Here is a 20596-nt window from a genome sequence, read left to right as displayed (position 1 = left end):
AATATATAAATTGCTAAATACAGATTGTGGTTTTTTTTGCTTGGACAGTTAGTGAGCACCCATTCATGATTATCTAATCCCAACAACAACTGAAACTGGGTACTTTAAAGGTACTATAATAAATGGCATCAGTCTACCCGAAAATGTGCATCTTTTAATATATTAAAATAGATAGAATTATGGGGAATACTCAATGTGCTATGGAAAATTGAGCAAGCCAAAATATACTCCAGATCCAAAATACATACCCCAAATGACACATTTTTGATAAATGCAGCTTAATACCTGTGCACTTATATCCTCTCGCCGTAATAGGCGTATTGCCAATCGAAGCAGTCCAACTACTGCACGTTCAACAAGGAAACAGAATTCCACAGCATGAGCACATAAACGGTAGAGGTAATCTCGTACACCCTGCCATACGCAGCCAACACGGTCTCTTCATGGAACATGAAACAAAACCAAATAAAAACACAAACATGAAAATTAATTCTCCAGTATATGAATATTTTTGATTCAGCTTTAAGCCCCTTCGTGACAATGGCTGATTTTAACGGTTGTTTTAACATTTCTAATGCTTTTCTGTAATGTGCCTGGAACGCCATTTGTCGTGAAGGGACTCAGATATGACTGGTAAGTTATTTATTTCTGTTTAGCATGTGTGTTGCTAACAAAGGATTAAACATACACAACATGATTGCGGGATTTGGAATAATTTAGCAGCATTAATTATTGATTTACCTGTTTTCCAAGACAATCCTTAACAGCATTTCAAGGCAAAAGGCAGCATCTTCTTCATCATACATCTCTTCATCTGGTGTCACAGATATTAGTGCCTAAAAATGAAGACCCAGAGCTCATTACCATATAAATTATGTCGCACTATTCATATAAAGAGAGGGCACGAATAAGCTGGTGAACAAGGAAAAGGCATCAGTCCATAATTTATTAATATGTATTCTTGACTCTGCTCACTCCTTCATCCCTCACCAAATCCTGCCGCCTCCACCTGAGAAACCCGTCCCCTTCATTCCTCTTATGACCTACAGCTATCTTCTACTGTTGTTACCTCTTCCCACTCCCGTATTCAGGATTTCACAGCGCCGCATCCCTCTGGTGGAATTTCCTTCCCTGTTCCCTCAGACTTTCTGCTTCGTACGCAACTTTAAAAACCTCCTTGAAAACCCACCTGTTCAGGGAAGCCTACAACATTCCTTCCCAGTACTCCCAACCATCATCATAATCAAGCCATCTGAACAATCAACAGCTTTAACACATCATCGGAACCAGATCAACTCATCTCCTATGGTCTCACTTCCCCCTCAATCATAGACTGGGTTGTAAGTTAGCAAGAGCAGGGCCCTCTTCTCCTTTGCACCAGTTTGATATTGTATGTGTTATTGTATGTGTTTCTAAATTGTTCTTAAAATGAAATGTAATGAAATCAGGGCTGATGGTGATTGAGCAGTCCTGGCACTTAGCCTAGTGACAGTCTGAGGAGCTCAGTGCAGCCAAACGCTGGATATGCACAACTCACATATCGCACAGCCGTACATATCTAGCTACTAGTTGCACACTGTAGCACTCAATCTGCTGATGGAGTGGCAGATCGGCTGAGTATGAGGTGATGTTGGCAAGTAGCCTACTGGGCATTTGACTAGTGTGCCAGATGGTCAGTCCAGGCATGAACGACAGGTGTTCTCAGTTCATCTTTGGAGTCTCCAATATGGCTTACGCTTATTGCAAAAATTGCTACAAAGAAGCAGCTAATTACGTAACGCATTGTCCAGGACATAAACTCACCATACTATCGACTGCTTACCTTCATCAATTCCTGCAGTGACTCTAATTGAAGAAACTTGCTTTCTGTGATCAATTTCTCTGGATCACATAACTACAATGATAAGACCTGATGATTATAATCTGAGGAAAAACATCTTTCACATACCCAATAAATGTACTTGATCACAAATAGGACAAATCTGTGTACCTAACTGAATTTCCTCATGCCAGCATTGCACAACTTCAGTCAATATATTAGCACAAGATATCATACTGTCTATTTGTTATTTGCCCACAACAGCACGTAGAAAACGACTACAAACTGTGTAAATTACCGTATTTGCTTGATTATAAGCCTGAATAAAAGACTACCCTAGAAGAAATATTAGTAATATTAACCTGTAAACAATTTTTCCATATTTAATAAAAACGTTTGAGAAAAATGCATTTTTTGTTTTTCTTTCCTTTTATTTTCCATCCTGCCCAACGTTTTGCACATCTGCCCCACGGCTTGCTACTCTCGTCACCAGATATGCCTTATACCCCCCAATATGCTCCCCCGACTTACTGATGCATCCTTAGACTTGCCCCATGCGCCAGACCCCCTGGTGTCTAGTGGGGGCAGCCGGTGGACGTCTGCGCAATGTGCACAGACAACCTCTGCTGCTACCCGGGACTTCCGCCAGTGTTTCTATGACTGAGTACCGGAAGGTCACGCCTTTGCTCCGTCATAGAAGCCCCGGCAGTAGTGTCAGGTAGCAGAGGAGGCTGTCTACGCGAATCGCATAGACATTCACTGGCTGCCAGAGAGGACGATCCAGGATCCCTGCAGCGCTAAGGGAGATCCTCCTCTCTGGTAGCTGGTGAACGTCTGGCCTCGTTTTTAGGGGCTTCGTACAAATCAATTAACTTACCAAAATTGGGTAAATTTGCAATTCGTGAGAATCCGAATGTACAAGTCTAATACACATAACATGGGCTTCTTATACATATGCACTTCTAATATTAAATAATATTATATGCATTATAACCTTGTGCTGCTGCTTGGTGTCGGGGAATAAATTTACAGTAAGAAATTTTGTCTTTCCCCTTCCCTCAAGCACTAGCATACCTTAAGAACATAGCAAGAAGGTAGATGTTTAAGAAGGGTGGGGAGAGTGCTTAACTTCTGCCTGCATGATCTAGCATCCAAATGCCGCATTCTCAGATTCCAGGATGTTTAGCCTGAAAGTTGAGAAGGTGCTTAGAGATGAATAGGTGGTGGCTCTACAAATCTGGTCAGAAGAAGCAGCAGTAGCTTCCGCCCAAGAGGTGGCCACAGCCCTAGTAGAAATGAGCAGTTATGGAAAATGGAGGCAATAGCCTTTACAAAACAGGACAAATCAACAGTCTCTTTCAGCCACCGAGCAATGGATGACTTAGAAACCCTTTCAAGGCACAGGATAAATGGAGAGACAACATTAACATCTAAACATTTCTTTCCTAGATGAGTTTTTAACGTTCTTAAAACCACCTTTTCCCAATAGAAAAAATACAAGGTTGTTCGCATGACAATCTGTGGTTCTTCAACTCTTTGACTGATGTTATGGTAACTAAAAAAAAGGCATTTAAAATAAGGCATTTTGAAGGAGCCATCCTTGAGGCGTTCAAAAGGGGTTCTACATAACTCACCCTGTCGGGGATTCGAGGTGAGGAACCCAGTATGCAGGATACCTCACAGCGGTGAGGACAGATGGCAATTCAGCAAGTGCAGGAATAAATAGCCAAAGCTCAGGATTGGAGAAAATAGCGTAAACGGTATTTATTAGCCAAGGTTCAGGAACGGAGAAATCAGCATAAACAGTATTCAAATAGCCAAGGATCAGCAACAGGGATCAATAGAACAAAGCAGCAATACAATAGAGCTCCGTTAGGCACAATAACTGAGCACTGAGTAATGCTCAGTGCTGATTTTTAAAGCTACCACCAGGGGTCGCCCCGCCTCCGTGCGTAACGTCGTTGACGCGTGTTCCCCGCCTTCTCCATTCAGGAATCCACAAAGAGAGGTGGGGGCGCGCGCGCGTCTATACTCAGACGGCGAAGCAGCCGACGGAGCAGCAGTGAGGATGGCAGCGGCGTGGGAACTGGTGCCCACCATTGGCGGGTACTCAGGTGAGTCGCTTCGTTGGGGTCCTTGCTGAGGATCCTGACACACCCAGAACCAGGTTAAGGTTCCAAGGAGGAAGAGGAGATTGAGAATTTGGAGAAGGATTTCCATCAGCTTTAACAAATCTCCTAACCAATGGTTAGCCAAAGAATGGTCTGCAAATGAACAGATAGCAGAAATTAGGACCTAATAGAAGATGGTTTGAGACCTCTCTGACAGTTGTAGAAAATAAGAAACCAAGTTTGAAGAGGGGAAATACCCAAAGGTGAAAACTAACTGGAACATCTGTTCCAAATGATGGATGTAGTTGACTGCTTAAGAACTTTAGTGAGATCAGGTGAAAAACCAGTGACTTCTTAAGACTTCTTAAGATGCTCCATATTAGCCAGACTGCTCCATGGAACTGACAGGACATCTACTATCCCTGTTGCATCTTCAGCCCTTTAAAAAACTAATTGGGGAAAGCTTTGAATTTGACTTTGTAGCCATAAGATCTTTTCTGGTGTTCTATTATTTTTTGTTGATTTCTGCAAAAAGTTTGTTGCTGAGCTCCCAGCCTTTTTGGAAGAGAAAGCCTCTTCTCAAGCCGCCTGCCAGGATAACGTGATGGCCTGCAATGTGAACTGCTGATAAAGCCAGGATACTTTTTCCTGACCAAGCCATGAGTTTTGTGCCTAACATTCCCAGCGAACTGGAAAGAGTTCCTCATTGTTGTGTTAAATAATCTACTACTGTAGTGTTCTGAATCGGACTGAAATACACATGGCTTTTAGCTCCGGAATATCTAAGATTGACTGTTCTTTTGAGCACCACAGTCCTTTATTATTCGGCCAGGCATATGCGCCCCCATCTTAGAGGTGTTTGTTGTAACGTGGCCCTGAGGGAAATGTACACCCACTCTGAAGCATGTCAGGGTTAGCTAACAAGCAAGATTGGCCTTCAAATGTCAAATGTGAATAAACTTCTCCAGAGCGTGAGGCTATCTGTCTCAGGATTTTAGGATAACATTCTGTAGAGGGCGCAAGTGTGCCTTGCCCAAGGGACCCAACACCCTCATGGCCTTTCATATAGAGCAATGGAAATAAAAAATGAGGTTCTTGACTGATCTTCTGATAACACTTCTTGTGTTGCTGGGAAGAAGAGAACCTTATGTTTATGGAGTCTACCCCCACATACCTAAGAAACGGATTCTTGAGATGGAATGAAAGATGCGTTTTCAAGATTCATAATCCAACCGTGAGCCTCCAAGAAAGTGATGACTTGTTCTCTTAATTTGCTGTTTTCCCCTTGATCTTCCAAAATATTGCAGGAGGAAGACTGGGAGGAACAAAGTTGTAAAGCATTTCCAAGAATTCCAAATCTTGGGGCAAAGTTTCTTCAATCAGTTTCTCAATGAAATGACCCAAGACAGAGACAAATAGCCTGCCTTCCTTCAGAGGAATAGAACAAAACAAATCAAACTAAAACCATTTGGCATGTCTAGCAAGTGTAGATAAACCACAAATTTTGCAGCTAGGTGAGTAGAAAATCTCAAAGTTAAATGGTTGGTGCTTGGGAGCATGTGAAGACAAAACATTTTCTAAGTGGACTAACCAGGAACGCTGAGCCCTAGAAACTGTGGGAGCTGTTAACACTGGTTACACTGAGTTCCTAAGCCAGATAAGAACAATCAGCTTTCCGATTCATGGTGCCTCAAAGACCTGAGAAATCTTCAATAGACGAGAAACAGCTGTGCTAATAGAAAGAGGAGCTTCTTCCCTATCTAGCAAAAATAAAGATTAAAAACGCTGTGAAATCAAGGCCTTTATATCTGGATATTTCTCATCCAAGTACTACCCAGGCCCTCCTGTGCTTAGCTTCCGAGATCAAGTGTATTCAGTTTGGTATGGCCACAGGCATAATGTCGTTAAAAAAAAAAAAAAAAAAAAAAAAAAAAAAAAAGGATGTCAAGGAAAAAAGTCTTTTAGTGGCCAAAACAAGGTACCCTATACTGGTGTGTTATAATATTCCATGATAGTTTGAACAGCCCTGATCAATCTTTGTGTATGCCCTTGAGAAAATAAATAGACAAGTCATCAACAATTTCACCTTCTTCTGAAAATGATATGTAACATCCTCTTAGAAAACTAGTAAAGTCTGATTCCTGTTCAGAGGAAATATCTGAGAATTCCACAATTTACATTTTACTGGCAGGCCACTAAATGGAGGGGTTGGAAGAGACTTGCAAAGGCTGAATGTAGTTTAGACTTAATGCTAACTGCACAGGATTTTCACCGATTGCCAACAGGTAAGGGCTGGTCATAATTTAATTAAAGCCCTTAATAAAATACCCTATACCTAGTGTATAAATAGCCCCAAACATAGTAATATAATACAGGATATCCGCTAGCTTGAGGAGCTGTACCGAAACACAACGACAAGGAGCACTTAATGTGCCCAAACAGAGCACTATACTGCTCCAAGGATCACCACTCGGCTTTGAATTGAAGATTTGAATTTTGCTGCAAAAGTTGCCTGCTGACGTCTTCATAGCGTGCCACGTGCATCTTCAGTTCAGGTAATCATGCGCGACCACGTATGTGCCTAAATGCTGCTAAACACCATAAAGATGGAGGATGTCTTTGGCAGCTTACCTTAGGAGGCTGTAAAAAACGGGAGCCGAACCCGTCCTGGAGTCCCTGGGAGGACCTCTGAGCTGAACGACCCAGGTAAGTACCCGTAAGAGAAAACTATGAACTGTTCCTGCCCAGGACAGGAAAATACGGGAAGTTTACATCCTTTTTTCAGTTTCCTGTCCTGCCGCATGGAAAAAATTCAAAAATACATATTTTCGTAATATTTTATCTCCTAAAATGACCAAAATGCATTAAGTACAAAGAAGTTAATCAATCATTTACATATTAACCTATACCTTATCTAATATTAATACAATTGGCTGGTGTTTAGTGTTTTATATATATATATGTGTTAGGGTTAGGCAGTATTAGGGTACTTTATTTAAACATTAATTTCCCTTTTTATTTATTATTTGTTTTCCTTTTTCATATATATTTTAATTAATTTTAATTTATTTTTAATCAGTTTTTTCTATTTGTCATACCCCTCCCCCCTCATCTCCCATGCACTGATTACATTGATCAGCAATCAGGGCTCCATTGCCCTGTACAGATCACAACGTACAGTATATGATCAATGAGAAATCAGAAATCCATGCCAGGACTAGGCAGACCCTGCTGGGTCTCTTCTTTCCTCCAAAGACCTATTGGGTGTGAGTGTTGACATTCATATTCCAGCTGTGTACAGGCACTCACACCATTCCACCCAATCTGTTGAAAGTAAGCCAGGGAGATGTCCCTGCTGCTGAGAAAAAGTCATGCCATTAAGGTATATTCTAATAGACATCCTGCTACCCTTTTTGTGGATGTACCTATATGGGTTAATCTCCAAAATAAATTATTTTTATATAATCTGTAAACACAGTAATAAAACAATAAAAGCTTTTAGTGCATACAACTGTAAAATGTAAAATTTAAGGAAATGACAGCTTTGCTCATTCCATGAGATAATACAGTTTTAATCTGCTTACCTTAATGCATTCCAGAGCATTTTTCTTTGCTTCCTGGTTTTCTGTGGAAGGACCTCTAAGACTGGACTGCTCGGTTCCACTTAGTGTTAACCAGCTAACAAAACTCAATACAGTTGACTCTCCACTAGGGGAAAAAGCAATGCAAATTTTTCAAAAATAATTCTGATTAAACGTTCATGTTGAATTCTTCCAGCAGTTTTTCTTTTAAACTGAACAGTATTGACATTAGGATGATAGTGGCAATAAATTTCAATACTGTTGCGTTAACATATAACCGTATTTGCTCAATTATAAGATGACCCCCCAAAATGTGATTTATTTAGGAAAAAAAAGAAAAAGCCTGAATATAAGACTACCCTATAAGAAAAAAGTTTTACTAGTAAATATTAATTCACATGTGAACAATTTTTTTGTTTTTATTTCTTTTTATTTGCCAACCTGTCCCCCAGTTATGCACATCTGCTCCGTAGCTTGCTATTCTGCCCCCCAGATATGCCTTATACCCTCCTATATGCCACTCTCCCTCCCTGATATGCCACTCTGCCGCCAGATATGCCTTTTAACCCCCAATATGCCACTCTGCCCCCCAGATATGCCCTATACGTCACTCTGCCTCCCAGATATGCCTCAACCCCCCTATATGCCACTCTGCCTCCCTGATATTCCTTTTAACCCCACTATATGCCACTCTGCCTCCCTGATATTCCTTTTAACCCCACTATATGCCACTCTGCCTCCAGAAAGCCCTTACCCCCCCCATATGCCACTCTTACCCTCCCCCGACTTACCAGTGCTTCGTTAGACTTGTTCCTCGTGCTTCAGATTCCTTGGTGTCTAGTGGGGCAGCCAGTGGAGGTCTGCACGATATGCGCAGACAACCTCCGCTGCTGCCGGCCCTTCCGCTGGGTCTTCTATGAATGAGCACCTGAGGATCATGTGATGCCGGCGCTTCGTCATAGAAACTCCTAGAGGAAGTGCCGGCAGCAGCGGAGGTTATGAGAGAGAAGGATCCAGGTCCCCTGCAGCACTGCGGGGGATCTGGATCTTAGTCTTGTAGTCAGACCTCTATTTGAGGTCTGATTAGAAGACAACCATCTTATAATCGAGCAAATACGGTACTTTGAATATTAAAAATCACTAATTATGTAGGTTATAAATGACTGGTTTCTCACATCAATAACAAATTTAACCCCTTCGTGGAAATGGCTGATTTTAATTTTTGTACCCTTCGTGACATTGGCTGCTTTAACATTTCTGCACTGCTCGTGTTTAGCTGTAATTTTCTTCTTTCCCATTTACCGAACCCACACAAGTTATATGTTTTTTTTCAGGACAAGAATGACTTTCTTTAGATGTTTAGATTATTTTGATTGTATCATATCATTAACTATCAAAAAAAGAATAAAATATGGTGAAAAATTTACTTTTTCTGACTTTACTTGAAAAATATTTTACTTATCTATAAAAGTTTAGAAATACCCAATGTTTTTATGCTTTTTTCCCTTGTTTCTGCACGTTATGAGGCAATAAGTACAAGTAGTGCTTTGCTATTTCAAAACCATTTTTTCCAAATCTGGTAATTCTTCCTCCATGTGCTATTTCAGGTATCTTTGAATCCGGCCAATGCAATTTACCTCATCAAACCATACATTTTTGAAGACTAGACACCCCAGGGTATTTCAAATGATGGTATTTTAACTCTTTCCATGCACTTATTCTACCCCCAGCCTTTGTCAAGGTTTGTAGTAGTATTTTTTGTGTGTATTTTTCCCACACACATTGTACATCTCCTGAGTACAGCAACACCCCACATGCATGGATTTGTCAGGTTGTTTGGGGGCTAAAAGGCAACGTTTGGGTGTGCATTTTTCAAATTGGAAATGAGACATGTGGTCATTCTTCCCCCTGTGTTAGTTGGTACATTGTTGAACGTAGCAAATTCAATTAATTTTTTTGTCCTGTTGTTAACAATTGTCCTGTTTTTAACATTAACTGGAAGGTTCCTCTGGTGACATTAGTGGGAAATTATTTTTACATGTTACCATTTTTATTTTACTAATCATATTGTGGTAAGTAAGCTGGGCTCCATTGATGTGTATGGTTAAATGCAGTACCTGTATTCAGCCTGTAAGGGGAGCCAGAGTTCTCAGGAGGGTCTGGAGAGACCCTCTTGGAAACTTTTTCAACTTTTTTTTTGGCCGCGCCACCATCTTGCGAGTGGCAAAATCTTGCAGTGGCAAGTGGCATTTCAGTGAAATCATTGATCGCCTCCTGAACTCTTAAAATGGGAGTCACCCGAGGGAGGGGCCAGACACGGCCCCTGATGCCGATCTCGGTGTTGCTGAATGCCTCAACATGACGTGCCAGGACCGTCATTTGTCATCAAGAGGTTAAATGCATTAAAAATACTTTATCACTTAACTACTATAAAAATGTTAACCATTTCTTATGCATTTGTATGCTATTACCAGGAACAGCACAGTAATGCTTATTTGTTTCGTTTTCTCCCATTGGCAAACTGCTCGTAAAACCTAGAATGTGTGGGGTAAGGTGATTTGCAAATGATGAAGTGGTCATTAAAGTTTTTCACACACCGATTGGCAGGGATTTCCTCCCGTTGCAGAGAGATCTTTCCATTGGGGTCCACAAAGTCTTCCACCTGAAACAAATATGGTTACAAATATGAGGTTTGCTTAGTTGATATGATTTCAGTGCAAAATGATCAGCTTCATAACACTGTTAAGATGGTGATTTTAAATGCAACTCACCAAACCGTGAAAGTTTGCAAGTTCTGCCATTGCCACCTACAGAATTGTTATTCTCATCTTGTGAAATATCCAACCTTTCACATTAGCACCTAGTATAGTGGGTTGCAAAAGTATTCGCCCTCCTTGGCATTTTTCCTATTTTAGTTTCTATCATTTAATTTACACAACATGCCTACCACTTTGAAGATGCAAAGTATTTCTATTGTGAAACAAACAAGAATCAAGACAAAAAAAAACAGAAAACGTGTGTGCATAACTATGCACCCCCCTAAAGTCAATACCTTGTACTCACTCCCATTCTAAAAAATCCTTCCTCATATCCCATCTGTATGACTAACTACCACCCTATCTCTCTGCTTCCTTTTACCTCTGCTTGAACAGATTGTGTACAATCGCCTTACTAATTTCCTCTCCTCTAATCCCCTCCTACATTGACCCTCTACAGTCAAACCCCTTCACTCTACTGAAACAGCTCTAACAAAAGTCTCCAATGACTTGCTCTCTGGTAAAGGTCGCTTCTCTATTCTAATACTATTGGATCTCTCTGCTGCTTTTAATACTGTTGATCCTCACCTTGCTTCTATAGGCATTCGAGATACAGCTCTCTCCTGGATCTCCTCATATCTGTCTAACCATTTCTTCTCTGTCAACTTCTCTGGCAAGACATCATCGCCCCTTCCACTTTCGCTTGGTGTCCCCCAAGGTTCAGTCCTTGGACCTCTGCTGTTATCTCTTCATACTTCATCTGTTGGCAAACTAATCACCTAATTTGGCCTCCAGTATCATCTATATGCAGATGATACCCAAATCTACCTGTCTTCTCCTGATATCTCTTCATCTCTCATGTCCAGTATTACCAATTGCTTGTCTGCTATTTCTTCATGGATGTCACAACGCTACCTGAAACTTAATCTTTCTAAAACTCATTATCTTCCCTCCCTCCATCTCCACTCCACTACCTGAATTCTCTATCACCATTAACAACACGACTATCTCTGCTACTAGCCAGGCCCGACGCCTTGAGGTCATCCTTGACTCTAACCTTTCCTTCATCCCTCACATTCAGTCCGTCGCCAGATCCTGCCGCTTACCTCTAAAAAACATCTCTTGTATCCGCCCATTACTCATCACTCTCTCCTCTACAGTCTGTCCTAAATGCTGCTGTTAGGCTTATCTTTCTTGCACGTCGCTCCTCTTCTGCTTCCCCACTCTGTGAAACCCTCCACTGGCTCCCAATTACCTTTATAATTAAATTTAAAATCCTGGTACTGACATATAAGGCCATCCCCATAATACTGTTCCTCCATACATTTCTGCCCTCATAAGCACTCTCCTACTCGATCCCTACGTTCTTCCCATGGGCTAAGGCTCTCCTCCTCACCTCTTCCTTTTCCCGTCTACAAGATTTCACTCGAGCTGCCCCATATCTCTGGAATCTACTCCCAAGGAACCTTCAGCATTCACCCTCCCAACATTCAAGAAACATCTCAAAACCCACTTCTTCAGAGAAGCATACCATCTTAGCTGCTAGAACTTCCTTGTCATTGATACAACCACCACATTTCCTCTCACCCTTTCTCTGTGCCTTATGTTTGTCACACCATTCCCTCAAGATTGTAAGCTTGCGAGCAGGGCTCTCTTCACCTAATGTATCGGTTTGTCTTAGTCTGTCAATTCTTGTCTTGTCATACCCCTTGAATATATGTATTGTATTAAGCGCTGCATAAACTGTTGGCTTTATATAAATAAAAGATAATAATAATAATAATAATAATAATAATAATAATAATAATAAATACCCCTTTGCAACAAAATTGCAAAAAAAACGTTTTTCTCACTATTTTAGTATTTTTTATTTTTTACACATTATCACTTAGAATTATGTGTTATACAAACCTATGATTTTAAAAGAAGGCCCTATGTGTCCTGAACAAAATGAGGTATAATTGTTGTGGGTACAAATATAGAAAAGGGAAATCACATGGTAGAAAAAAAAACAAAAAATAAAAAATAAAAACCCCAAAACCAAGGCTTTTAGGTATAAAAAAAAAAATGGGCCTGATGGGGTTAATGACCAAGATATGCAGAAATCCAGGCAATGCCAAAGGGTTCATATAGTTTTTCCTGCAACTGTAAATATGACCACTAGTTGGGGTTGTATGTGAAAAGCGGACCCCTCTTTTCTGAGCCAACTTCAGATTTATAAAGCAGTCTACGCTTAATGCATTAGAAAGGCAGACTGATATTCGGAACCCCTAGTCTCTTACCATAAGCTTCCTTACCTCTACCATAGCCTTTGGCAACAGTTCCGCACGGAACAGTTGCAACATGGAGTCCATGATGTTTTTCCAGCCCTCCCGCAGAATATCTCCATGTCGATGGGCTAGGTGAAAAACAGTCTTTGCGGCAACCTGAGCCTTAGGGTTGCTTCCAAAAACAGTTGGCAGGTTCTCTGCTGCCTGGAATATAAGACAAATGTATACAATTGTATGTGAATGGAGCTTTATACTTGACCAGACAATTGAAAGTTTAAATAAAGAGCATGCAATCTTTTTTTAGGACAATTATTTTTCCTCATAAATGCATTGATTTCAAAGTCACAATCACAAATAAACGACGGGTATTCAAGTCATGGATCTTCAGGTATCCCTGGCTTGTCTGTGCACACACACAGATCAGCCATAATATCTTGACCACTGACCAGTGAAGCGAACAACACTGATAATCTCGTTCAGTGGGTGGGATATATTAGGCACCAAGCTCTGTAACGTGGTTAACACAATAGAGGACAGCGCACGATTACAAATGGATCTGCATAGGTTGGAGGCTTGGGCTGGGATGTGGCAGATGAGGTTCAACACAGATAAATGTAAGGTTATGCACATGGGGAAGAAAAATCCAGGCTGGGAATATGTATTAAATGGGAAAACACTGGGGACGACTGACATGGAAAAGGACTTAGGAGTTTTAGTTAACAGTAAATTTACCTGTAGCGACCAGTGTCAGGCAGCTGCTGCTAAGGCAAATAAAATCATGGGGTGCATCAAAAGGGGCATAGATGCCCACGACAAGGAAATAATTCTACCACTGTACAAGTCACTAGTCAGACCACACATGGAATACTGTGTACAGTACTGGGCACCAGTGTACAAGAAAGATATAGTGGAGCTGGAGAGGGTTCAAAGACGTGCAACCAGAGTAATAAGGGGAATGGGAGGACTACAGTACCCAGAAAGATTATCAGAATTGGGGTTATTTAGTTTGGAAAAAAGACGGCTTAGGGGGGACTTAATAACTATGTATAAATATATAAGGGGGCAGTACAGAGATCACTCCCAGGACCTATTTATACTCAGGACTGTATCTATAACAAGGGGACATCCTCTACGGCTGGAGGAAAGAAGGTTTCTACACCAGCACAGACGGGGGTTCTTTACAGTAAGAGCGGTGAGATTATGGAACTCTCTGCCAGAGGAAGTGGTGATGGTAAACTCAATAAAAGAGTTCAAAAGGAGCCTGGACGTGTTTCTTGAAAGCAATAATATTACAAGTTATGGATATTAGATTAATAGGGACAGAACGTTGATCCAGGGATTTATTCTGATTGCCATATTTGGAGTCGGGAAGGAATTTTCCCCCTGGTATGGGGCAATTGGCATCTGCTTCATAAGGGTTTTTTGCCTTCCTCTGGATCAACACAGTAGGGACACAATATGTATATAGGTTGAACTTGATGGACTTTGGTCTTTTTTCAACCTTATGAACTATGTTACTATGTTACTATGTTACTAAGCGGGCATTTCATCCTCAAAGTTGATGTCTTACAAGCAGGAAAAATGTAAGGGTTTGACAGGGACCAGACAACCGGGTCAGAGCATCTAAAAAATTACACCTCTTCTAAGCTGTTCTTGGTCTACAGTGATCAGTGCCTACTGTGACGGACCGACCAGGGATCTCAGGTTGTCCCTCTCCGCCAAGAGTGACTTCTCCCTTCATGACAATAATTCCCCGCAATCAGTCGGCAATATCCCCAAGCAAAGTAAGGGAATATCACTATCCAGTAACCAAATAACCAGGCAAGACCAGTCTTTAGGTACAACAAGAGGAGAACTGATTTATTTTAGACACAGACGGGTGGAAATATCCAGCAAAACACACATTAACATAAAACAAGATACTGGAATACAAACCGACCCCTTAATCTGCCTCCCTGAGACAACAGGGGCAGTAAAGGGATTAACAATACAAAATGACACAGGCACCACTAAAACAAGGAATACACATTGTCTTGATTAGATTATCTCCCAGACCTTAGTGTGTAAACTGTTAGGAAATAAGGCAATAATAAAAATACATTATCATTAATAACACACAAAAGGGCTTCATGTCACTGGATAACATTAACTGAGGGGTAGGGTGACTCCAGGAACCATCACAGTCCCAAAATGCAGGAACCCCAAATCTATTTCCGAGCTCCACAGTCTTTAGAGTCTCTGATTTGGATAACGTGGCACTCCTTACCAGGGCCCATAGTCTGTAGGAAGGAGGCTGGCACTCAGTCCCCTCCAGAAGCCCATGGCACAGAGGCTTCCGTGACACCTACCAAAAACGGTCCAAGGAAGGAAAAGTGTTAAACATGTGACAGTGTCATGGGCGGCCAAGGCTCATTGATGCGAGGGGGGGGGGCTGGGCTGTGTGGTGAAATCCAACAGATGAGCTCAAATGGCTGAAAAAGGTAATGCTGGTTCTTATTGAAAGGTGTCAGAACACACAGTGAATCACAGTTTGTTGCATATGGGGCAGAGACCAGTCAGGGTGCCCATGCTGACCACTGTTCACTGGTGAAAGGCACATGAGCATAAGAACTTGAACACGGAGCTGTCACTGAAGCCTCTGTGCCATGGGCTCCTGGAGGGGCCTGAGGCCCAGCCTCCTTCCTACAGACTATGGGCTCTGGGTACAGGGGGCCACTGGGACTACTTCTTATCCCTGTACCACCTTTCCCCAAGTTCCAGAGACTCTAGACTGTGGAGCTCGGATGCAGATTTGGGGCACCTGCATTTTGGGAGGGGGTTTATGTGTGGTGTTACACATAAGGACTTACAGAACAAAGATCCTGGCTAGTATTTGCACTAAGATCTGATTTCCAGCAGGTTTCAGCCAGAAGTCAGGGGACCATTTTACCATCTTCCCCATAGACTACAATAGCGACCCCCTACTGGGCTGAATGCAAATACTGAGCCGTGTGCAAAAGAGGCCGTCTGATGGAGAATTATGCGTGGTTTGCTGTGTCAAAAACAAACCTATACATATATTCTACATAATAAAGAGGAATGATACACAGGGCCGGCCTTAGGGGTGTGCATCCTCCATGTTAAATAAAGTTAAAAAAAAAAAAACAAAAAAAAAAAACAACCCTGATGTTTTAATTTAAGTCCTGGGCAGGTCGCTCGTGAAGTTTTCAGCAACCGTTCGGCGCCCCTCACTCTCCACGACTCGGTCGCGGTGCCGGCGTTTCACTTCAGCTGTGAAGTGCGCACCGCAGCAGAGCGGGAAGATGGACGCCTCCCGCTCCCACCGCAGGACTCCGGCAACAAGGTAAGAAAGGATAATGAGAAGTAGGGAGAGGGGGGGTAGATAGTGAGAAGGGACAGAGGGGGGTAGATAGTTAGAAGGGACAGAGGAGGGTAGATAGGGAGAAGGGACAGAAGGGGGGGAGGCAGTGAGAAGGGGGGAAGGCAGTGAGAAGGGGCAGAGGGGTGGAAGGCAGTGAGAAGGGGCAGAGGGGGAAAGGCAGTGAGAAGGGGGAGAGGGGTTAGATATTGAGAAAGGGGGAGAGGGGGTACATAGTGAGAAGGGGAGAGGGAGTACATAGTGATAAGGGAGTACATAGGGATAAGGGGCAGATAATAAAAAGGGGAGGGGTAGATGGGGTAGTGTGAATGCGAACGAGAATGAATGAATGTGTAGATGAATTGCTTGAATGATTTGTGAGACTGCATTAATGAATATGTGTAAATGATTTGTGTGAATGAGTAAGTAACTGTAAGTGTTTGTGTCTATCATGGATGTTTTAGTGATTTGGGGAAATGCAAAGATGGCACATGACGGGTGGGCTGTTTGCCAACAAAGATGTCTTACACTTGGCTGTTAGGGGACAAAGTTGGCTCAGGCTAGGCTGTAATGTGTGTGTAATCTGGGTGCTGATCACGTTCTATGGGGGCAATGTGGACACCAGGGCTGGCTTAAGGGTGTGCAACCTGTGATCTATGCCTATAATTTAGTGTGTGTGTGTGTGTGTGTGTGTGTGTGTTATTCTGTTGATCTGTATCTGGTATGCTCTGTTTCCATACATTATTATTGTATACCTACAAATAGAGGGTTTGTATGTCTGATTCTGTTTATTTGAGCTATACCTTCAACGCTGAGTTAACATGTGATTTTCAATTGATCTATACTTGCAAAGCTTGGTGTTTTTTGTGTTGATTCTGTTGATCTTTACCTGATATGCTATGTTTCCATAAATCATTTATGCATACCTGCAAATATAATGTTTGTATGTGATCTATACATGCAAGTGCTGTTTATATGTGTTTGATCTATAGTTCACAGGGAGGAAGGAAAGGAGAGTTATGGCTTAGTGAATGAGGGACAAATGGACTGGGAATGATTGCAGGGGAGAGGACCTCTCAAAGTCATGGTCAGGGTGAGAAGGGGGGAAGACTGCACTGACTATCACAGTCTTCCCCTAATCTGCAGTCAGTGTAGCAATTTTTTTTTTGGTGTGGTAGTGGAGGGAGTGATTGCATGCTAGGGAGCGTGGAGCGAGGCCCAAGGAAATGCTTTCTGGGGTCCAATTTTTTCAATACTAGTTTTTGTTACAGCAGATTAGCTGTTTTTCCTTGTATTTAATGTATATTATTGTTTCCATTGTTCCCAGTTATATATTACTGTACTTGTTTGCACTTGCACATAAACTATCTTAAATGAAAGCTAGTTTGTTTTTTTGGGATGGGGGGCGCCAGAGGAGTAGTCCGCACAGGGCGCCAGAACACTTAAGGCCAGCTCTGGTGATTTATTAAATTAACTGTTCCAACTAATCTTTAACTATTTATTTTTGAGATTGGTTATAGTTCCTATGGATGTAATCTCTTAGTCTGCCATTCACTTGCAGCCAGTCAGGAGGGCATCTGGTAGGTCATTCAGTCTGGTTTTGGAATCGGGCAACACATCAGAAATAGGCTGTGCAGCATCTGAAGAATGTGGTGTAGTGTTGTCTGAATTTGTAACAGGTTAATTTACTGTTGAACCATTTTCTTTTTCCAATGTTGATCCTACATCAGGGTTAAACCACACTCCTTGCCAGATATCAGGCTTCCAGTTTGCATTGATCATCCGCTCTTTTTTTGTGTAACGCAGCCATCAGCTAAACTGATTTAATAATTTTTAGGTCCTAAGACCTTTGTCACTGTTGCCGATGTCTATCTCTTTGATTGACCATACAATCCTGTCGAAATGCCTTCCCTTTCTTGTTGTTTTATCAACAACTCTGCTTTGTATACGTTCAGTTGGCCTTAAAGCATCTAGGTGTGTACGACGTTGTCTACCTAACAACAATTATGCTGGTGTTTTTCCCGTTGCTGGATGCTGCGTTGTTCTATATGCAAATAGGAAATCACAGATTTCATCCAATGGATTCTGTTTCGATACAAGCATTGCATAAATAAATTTCTTGAACGTCTGAACAAAACGTTCAGCTTGTCCATTAGTTGTAGGGTGATACAGGGCAGAAGTTTTACATTTAATGCTCATTTGTCTTACAAAAGCTTCAAATTCTTTTGATGTAAACTGAGAGCCGTTGTCTGAAACCACATAATCAGGATATCCAAATAATGAACATTTTTCTTTAATGCTGAAATAGTTGGTTTTGCAGCTGCCATTGTAACTGGCCATTTAGAATAAGCACCAACTATAATTAAATACATTTGCCCACGAATTGGTCCTGGATAATCTATGTATATTCAATACTATGGTTGTGCTGGCCAAACCCAAGGTTGTACATGTCCTTCACGGGAAGTCACATCATTTGCAATGTACATCTAGTTTTGGCCACCAGAAATAACTACGGGAAAGTTGCTTCATACATGATATGCCTGGATGCCCCTTATGCAGTAATTGTAGCAGTTTTTCCTGTAGACATGGTACAGTTATTAGTTATCCCCACAATAAACAGTGATTTTTAAAAGTTGCTTCCAATTATCTATTTTTAAGTGGCTGACTAGTTGTATCAGCTTTATGAAGCCAACCATCTCATAAGTAATTTGATATTTTTTGTAACAATAAGTCCTTTATGGTTTCTTCTGGTGACAAAAAATTATTCTGTGTAGGCACAACTATGCATATTTATTTGTTTACTTTCCAATCAATCTTGAGAATGCATGAGCATATACATTTTGTATATGAGATTGGTATATGGTTGTTGAAATATTTTTATCTGGCCCAAATATTGTTAGTAATGGTCTATGATCAGTTAATCTTGTAAATGATCTCCCATAAAGGTACAGATGGCATTTTTATTGTCCAAATCAGGACCAAAGCTTGTCTATTTGTGAAAACGGCTCTCATTTTCAGTCAGAGATCTTGATGAGAATGATATCGGCCTCTCTGTTTTACCTGGATAAGAGCGAGAAAGAACGGCACCAAACCGTAAGGTGATGCATCACAAGCTAGCGTTAGCAGTTTATGTAAATCATAGTGCACTAAAAGTCTCGATAACACAATTTTTTGTTTTGACTTCTGAAAAGTGCATTGACAGCTCTCAGACCAGACACATTCTGTGTTATTGTCTTGCAAAGCATGTAATGGGTATAACGCGTGGGCTAAATTTGGAAAGAACTTATAATAATTTAGTAAACCTAAGAGCATCCTTTGGTGCTGGTGCTTCAAGTGCACATGCAATGTCTTCCGTTGTTCCATTGTCATCTACAATATGCCCACAAAATTCTAATTTGGTTGCCTTCTAGATACATTTTTCTAAACTTGCTTTTAGTCCATTGTTGCCAAATTGCAGGTGCTATTCCAAAATCAATTCAATTATTATACAGAACCCGATATGCTTGCTTGAAATCGATTTTCTAAATACATTTTCCACCAGCCTGCCACGAATATGCAAATATTTTGTCTGTCCTTGGCAAAGGATATGTATCCACCATCAGCTGAGAATTTAGTGTCATTCTGTAAACCTATTTCACCATTCTTTTTACAAACTGGCACAATAGGTGATGCCCAATTACTTTTATTAACTTGTGTGATGATACCGCTACTTTCCAATTAAGTGAGTTGTTTTTCCAAACTCTGCTTTAACGTAAATGATACATTGAAAAAGGATAATGTTTTTTAAAAACGTTATCCATATGGCATGCTCACTACTGACTGTGGGCAGTGAATTAGCACTTTTTAGACAAGCTTCTGTCATGACCCAGGTAAGCAGGTCGGGTAGGAGCCCAGTAGCAGGGGATACAAAGGGTTCCGTTTGTACCCCACGATGCATGACGGTAAGTGGGGTGGTACGGACAGGCGCAATAAAACACAGTACAAACAGAAGACGTGGAAAGGTACTGTATTACTATAGGTGATATGACCAGCAAGTAAAGGCAGAAAGTCTCTAGGCAGGATGCCCACTGGCAGGGCTGACGGATACGGAGGCCCACTGGATGGGCTGATGGCAGGAGGCCCACTGGCAGGGCTGACGGGTACGGAGGCCCACTGGATGGGCTGATGGCAGGAGGCCCACTGGCAGGGCTGACGGGTAGGGAGGCCCACTGGCAGGGCTGACGGGTAGGGAGGCCCACTGGCAGGGCTGACGGGTAGGGAGGCCCACTGGCAGGGCTGACGGGTACGGAGGCCCACTGGCAGGGCTGACGGGTACGGAGGCCCACTGGCAGGGCTGACGGGTACGGAGGCCCACTGGCAGGGCTGACGGGTACGGAGGCCCACTGGCAGGGCTGACGGCAGGTACAGGCAGGTAGCTCACGATATAGGCAGGTAGCTCACGGTACAGGCAGGTAGCTCACGGTACAGGCAGGTAGCTCACGGTACAGGCAGGTAGCTCACGGTACAGGCAGGTAGCTCAGGTACAAGGCCAAAGCAGAGCGGTCATAACACTACAATGCAAAGGCCCTGACTGCAGGGCTGGGCAGGCTTATAAAGGCTGAGCTAATTAAATAGCAAGGTGCACCTGGACATAATAATCAGCCAGAGAGGTCCTGAGTGGCAAGGGCGGCCACTAGTGGTTGACAACGGGAATGAGCCACA

General features: G+C 42.0%; 1 protein-coding gene across 1 annotated transcript in view; it reads right to left on the bottom strand.

Moving 5' to 3' along the window:
- Positions 1-20596, bottom strand: part of LOC149279305 (Golgi-specific brefeldin A-resistance guanine nucleotide exchange factor 1-like) — a 168495-nt gene that overhangs the window by 54438 nt on the left and 93461 nt on the right. The window contains exons 23-28 of the mRNA XM_089501339.1: positions 12565-12741; positions 10109-10173; positions 7515-7638; positions 1823-1894; positions 742-836; positions 286-439 (exon numbers count right to left, since the gene is read on the bottom strand). Of these exons, the coding sequence (XP_089357465.1) occupies positions 286-439; positions 742-836; positions 1823-1894; positions 7515-7638; positions 10109-10173; positions 12565-12741 (687 nt within the window). The remainder of the gene's footprint in view (positions 1-285; positions 440-741; positions 837-1822; positions 1895-7514; positions 7639-10108; positions 10174-12564; positions 12742-20596) is intronic.

This window comes from Sceloporus occidentalis, unplaced genomic scaffold (assembly GCF_023333645.1).
Source record: "Sceloporus occidentalis isolate IW3139 unplaced genomic scaffold, rSceOcc1.0.p SCAF_172, whole genome shotgun sequence".
In the NCBI taxonomy this organism is placed as follows: Eukaryota; Metazoa; Chordata; class Lepidosauria; order Squamata; family Phrynosomatidae; genus Sceloporus; species Sceloporus occidentalis.
Note: the sequence above shows the minus strand (reverse complement) of the source record. Positions and strands in the feature narration are given on the sequence as shown.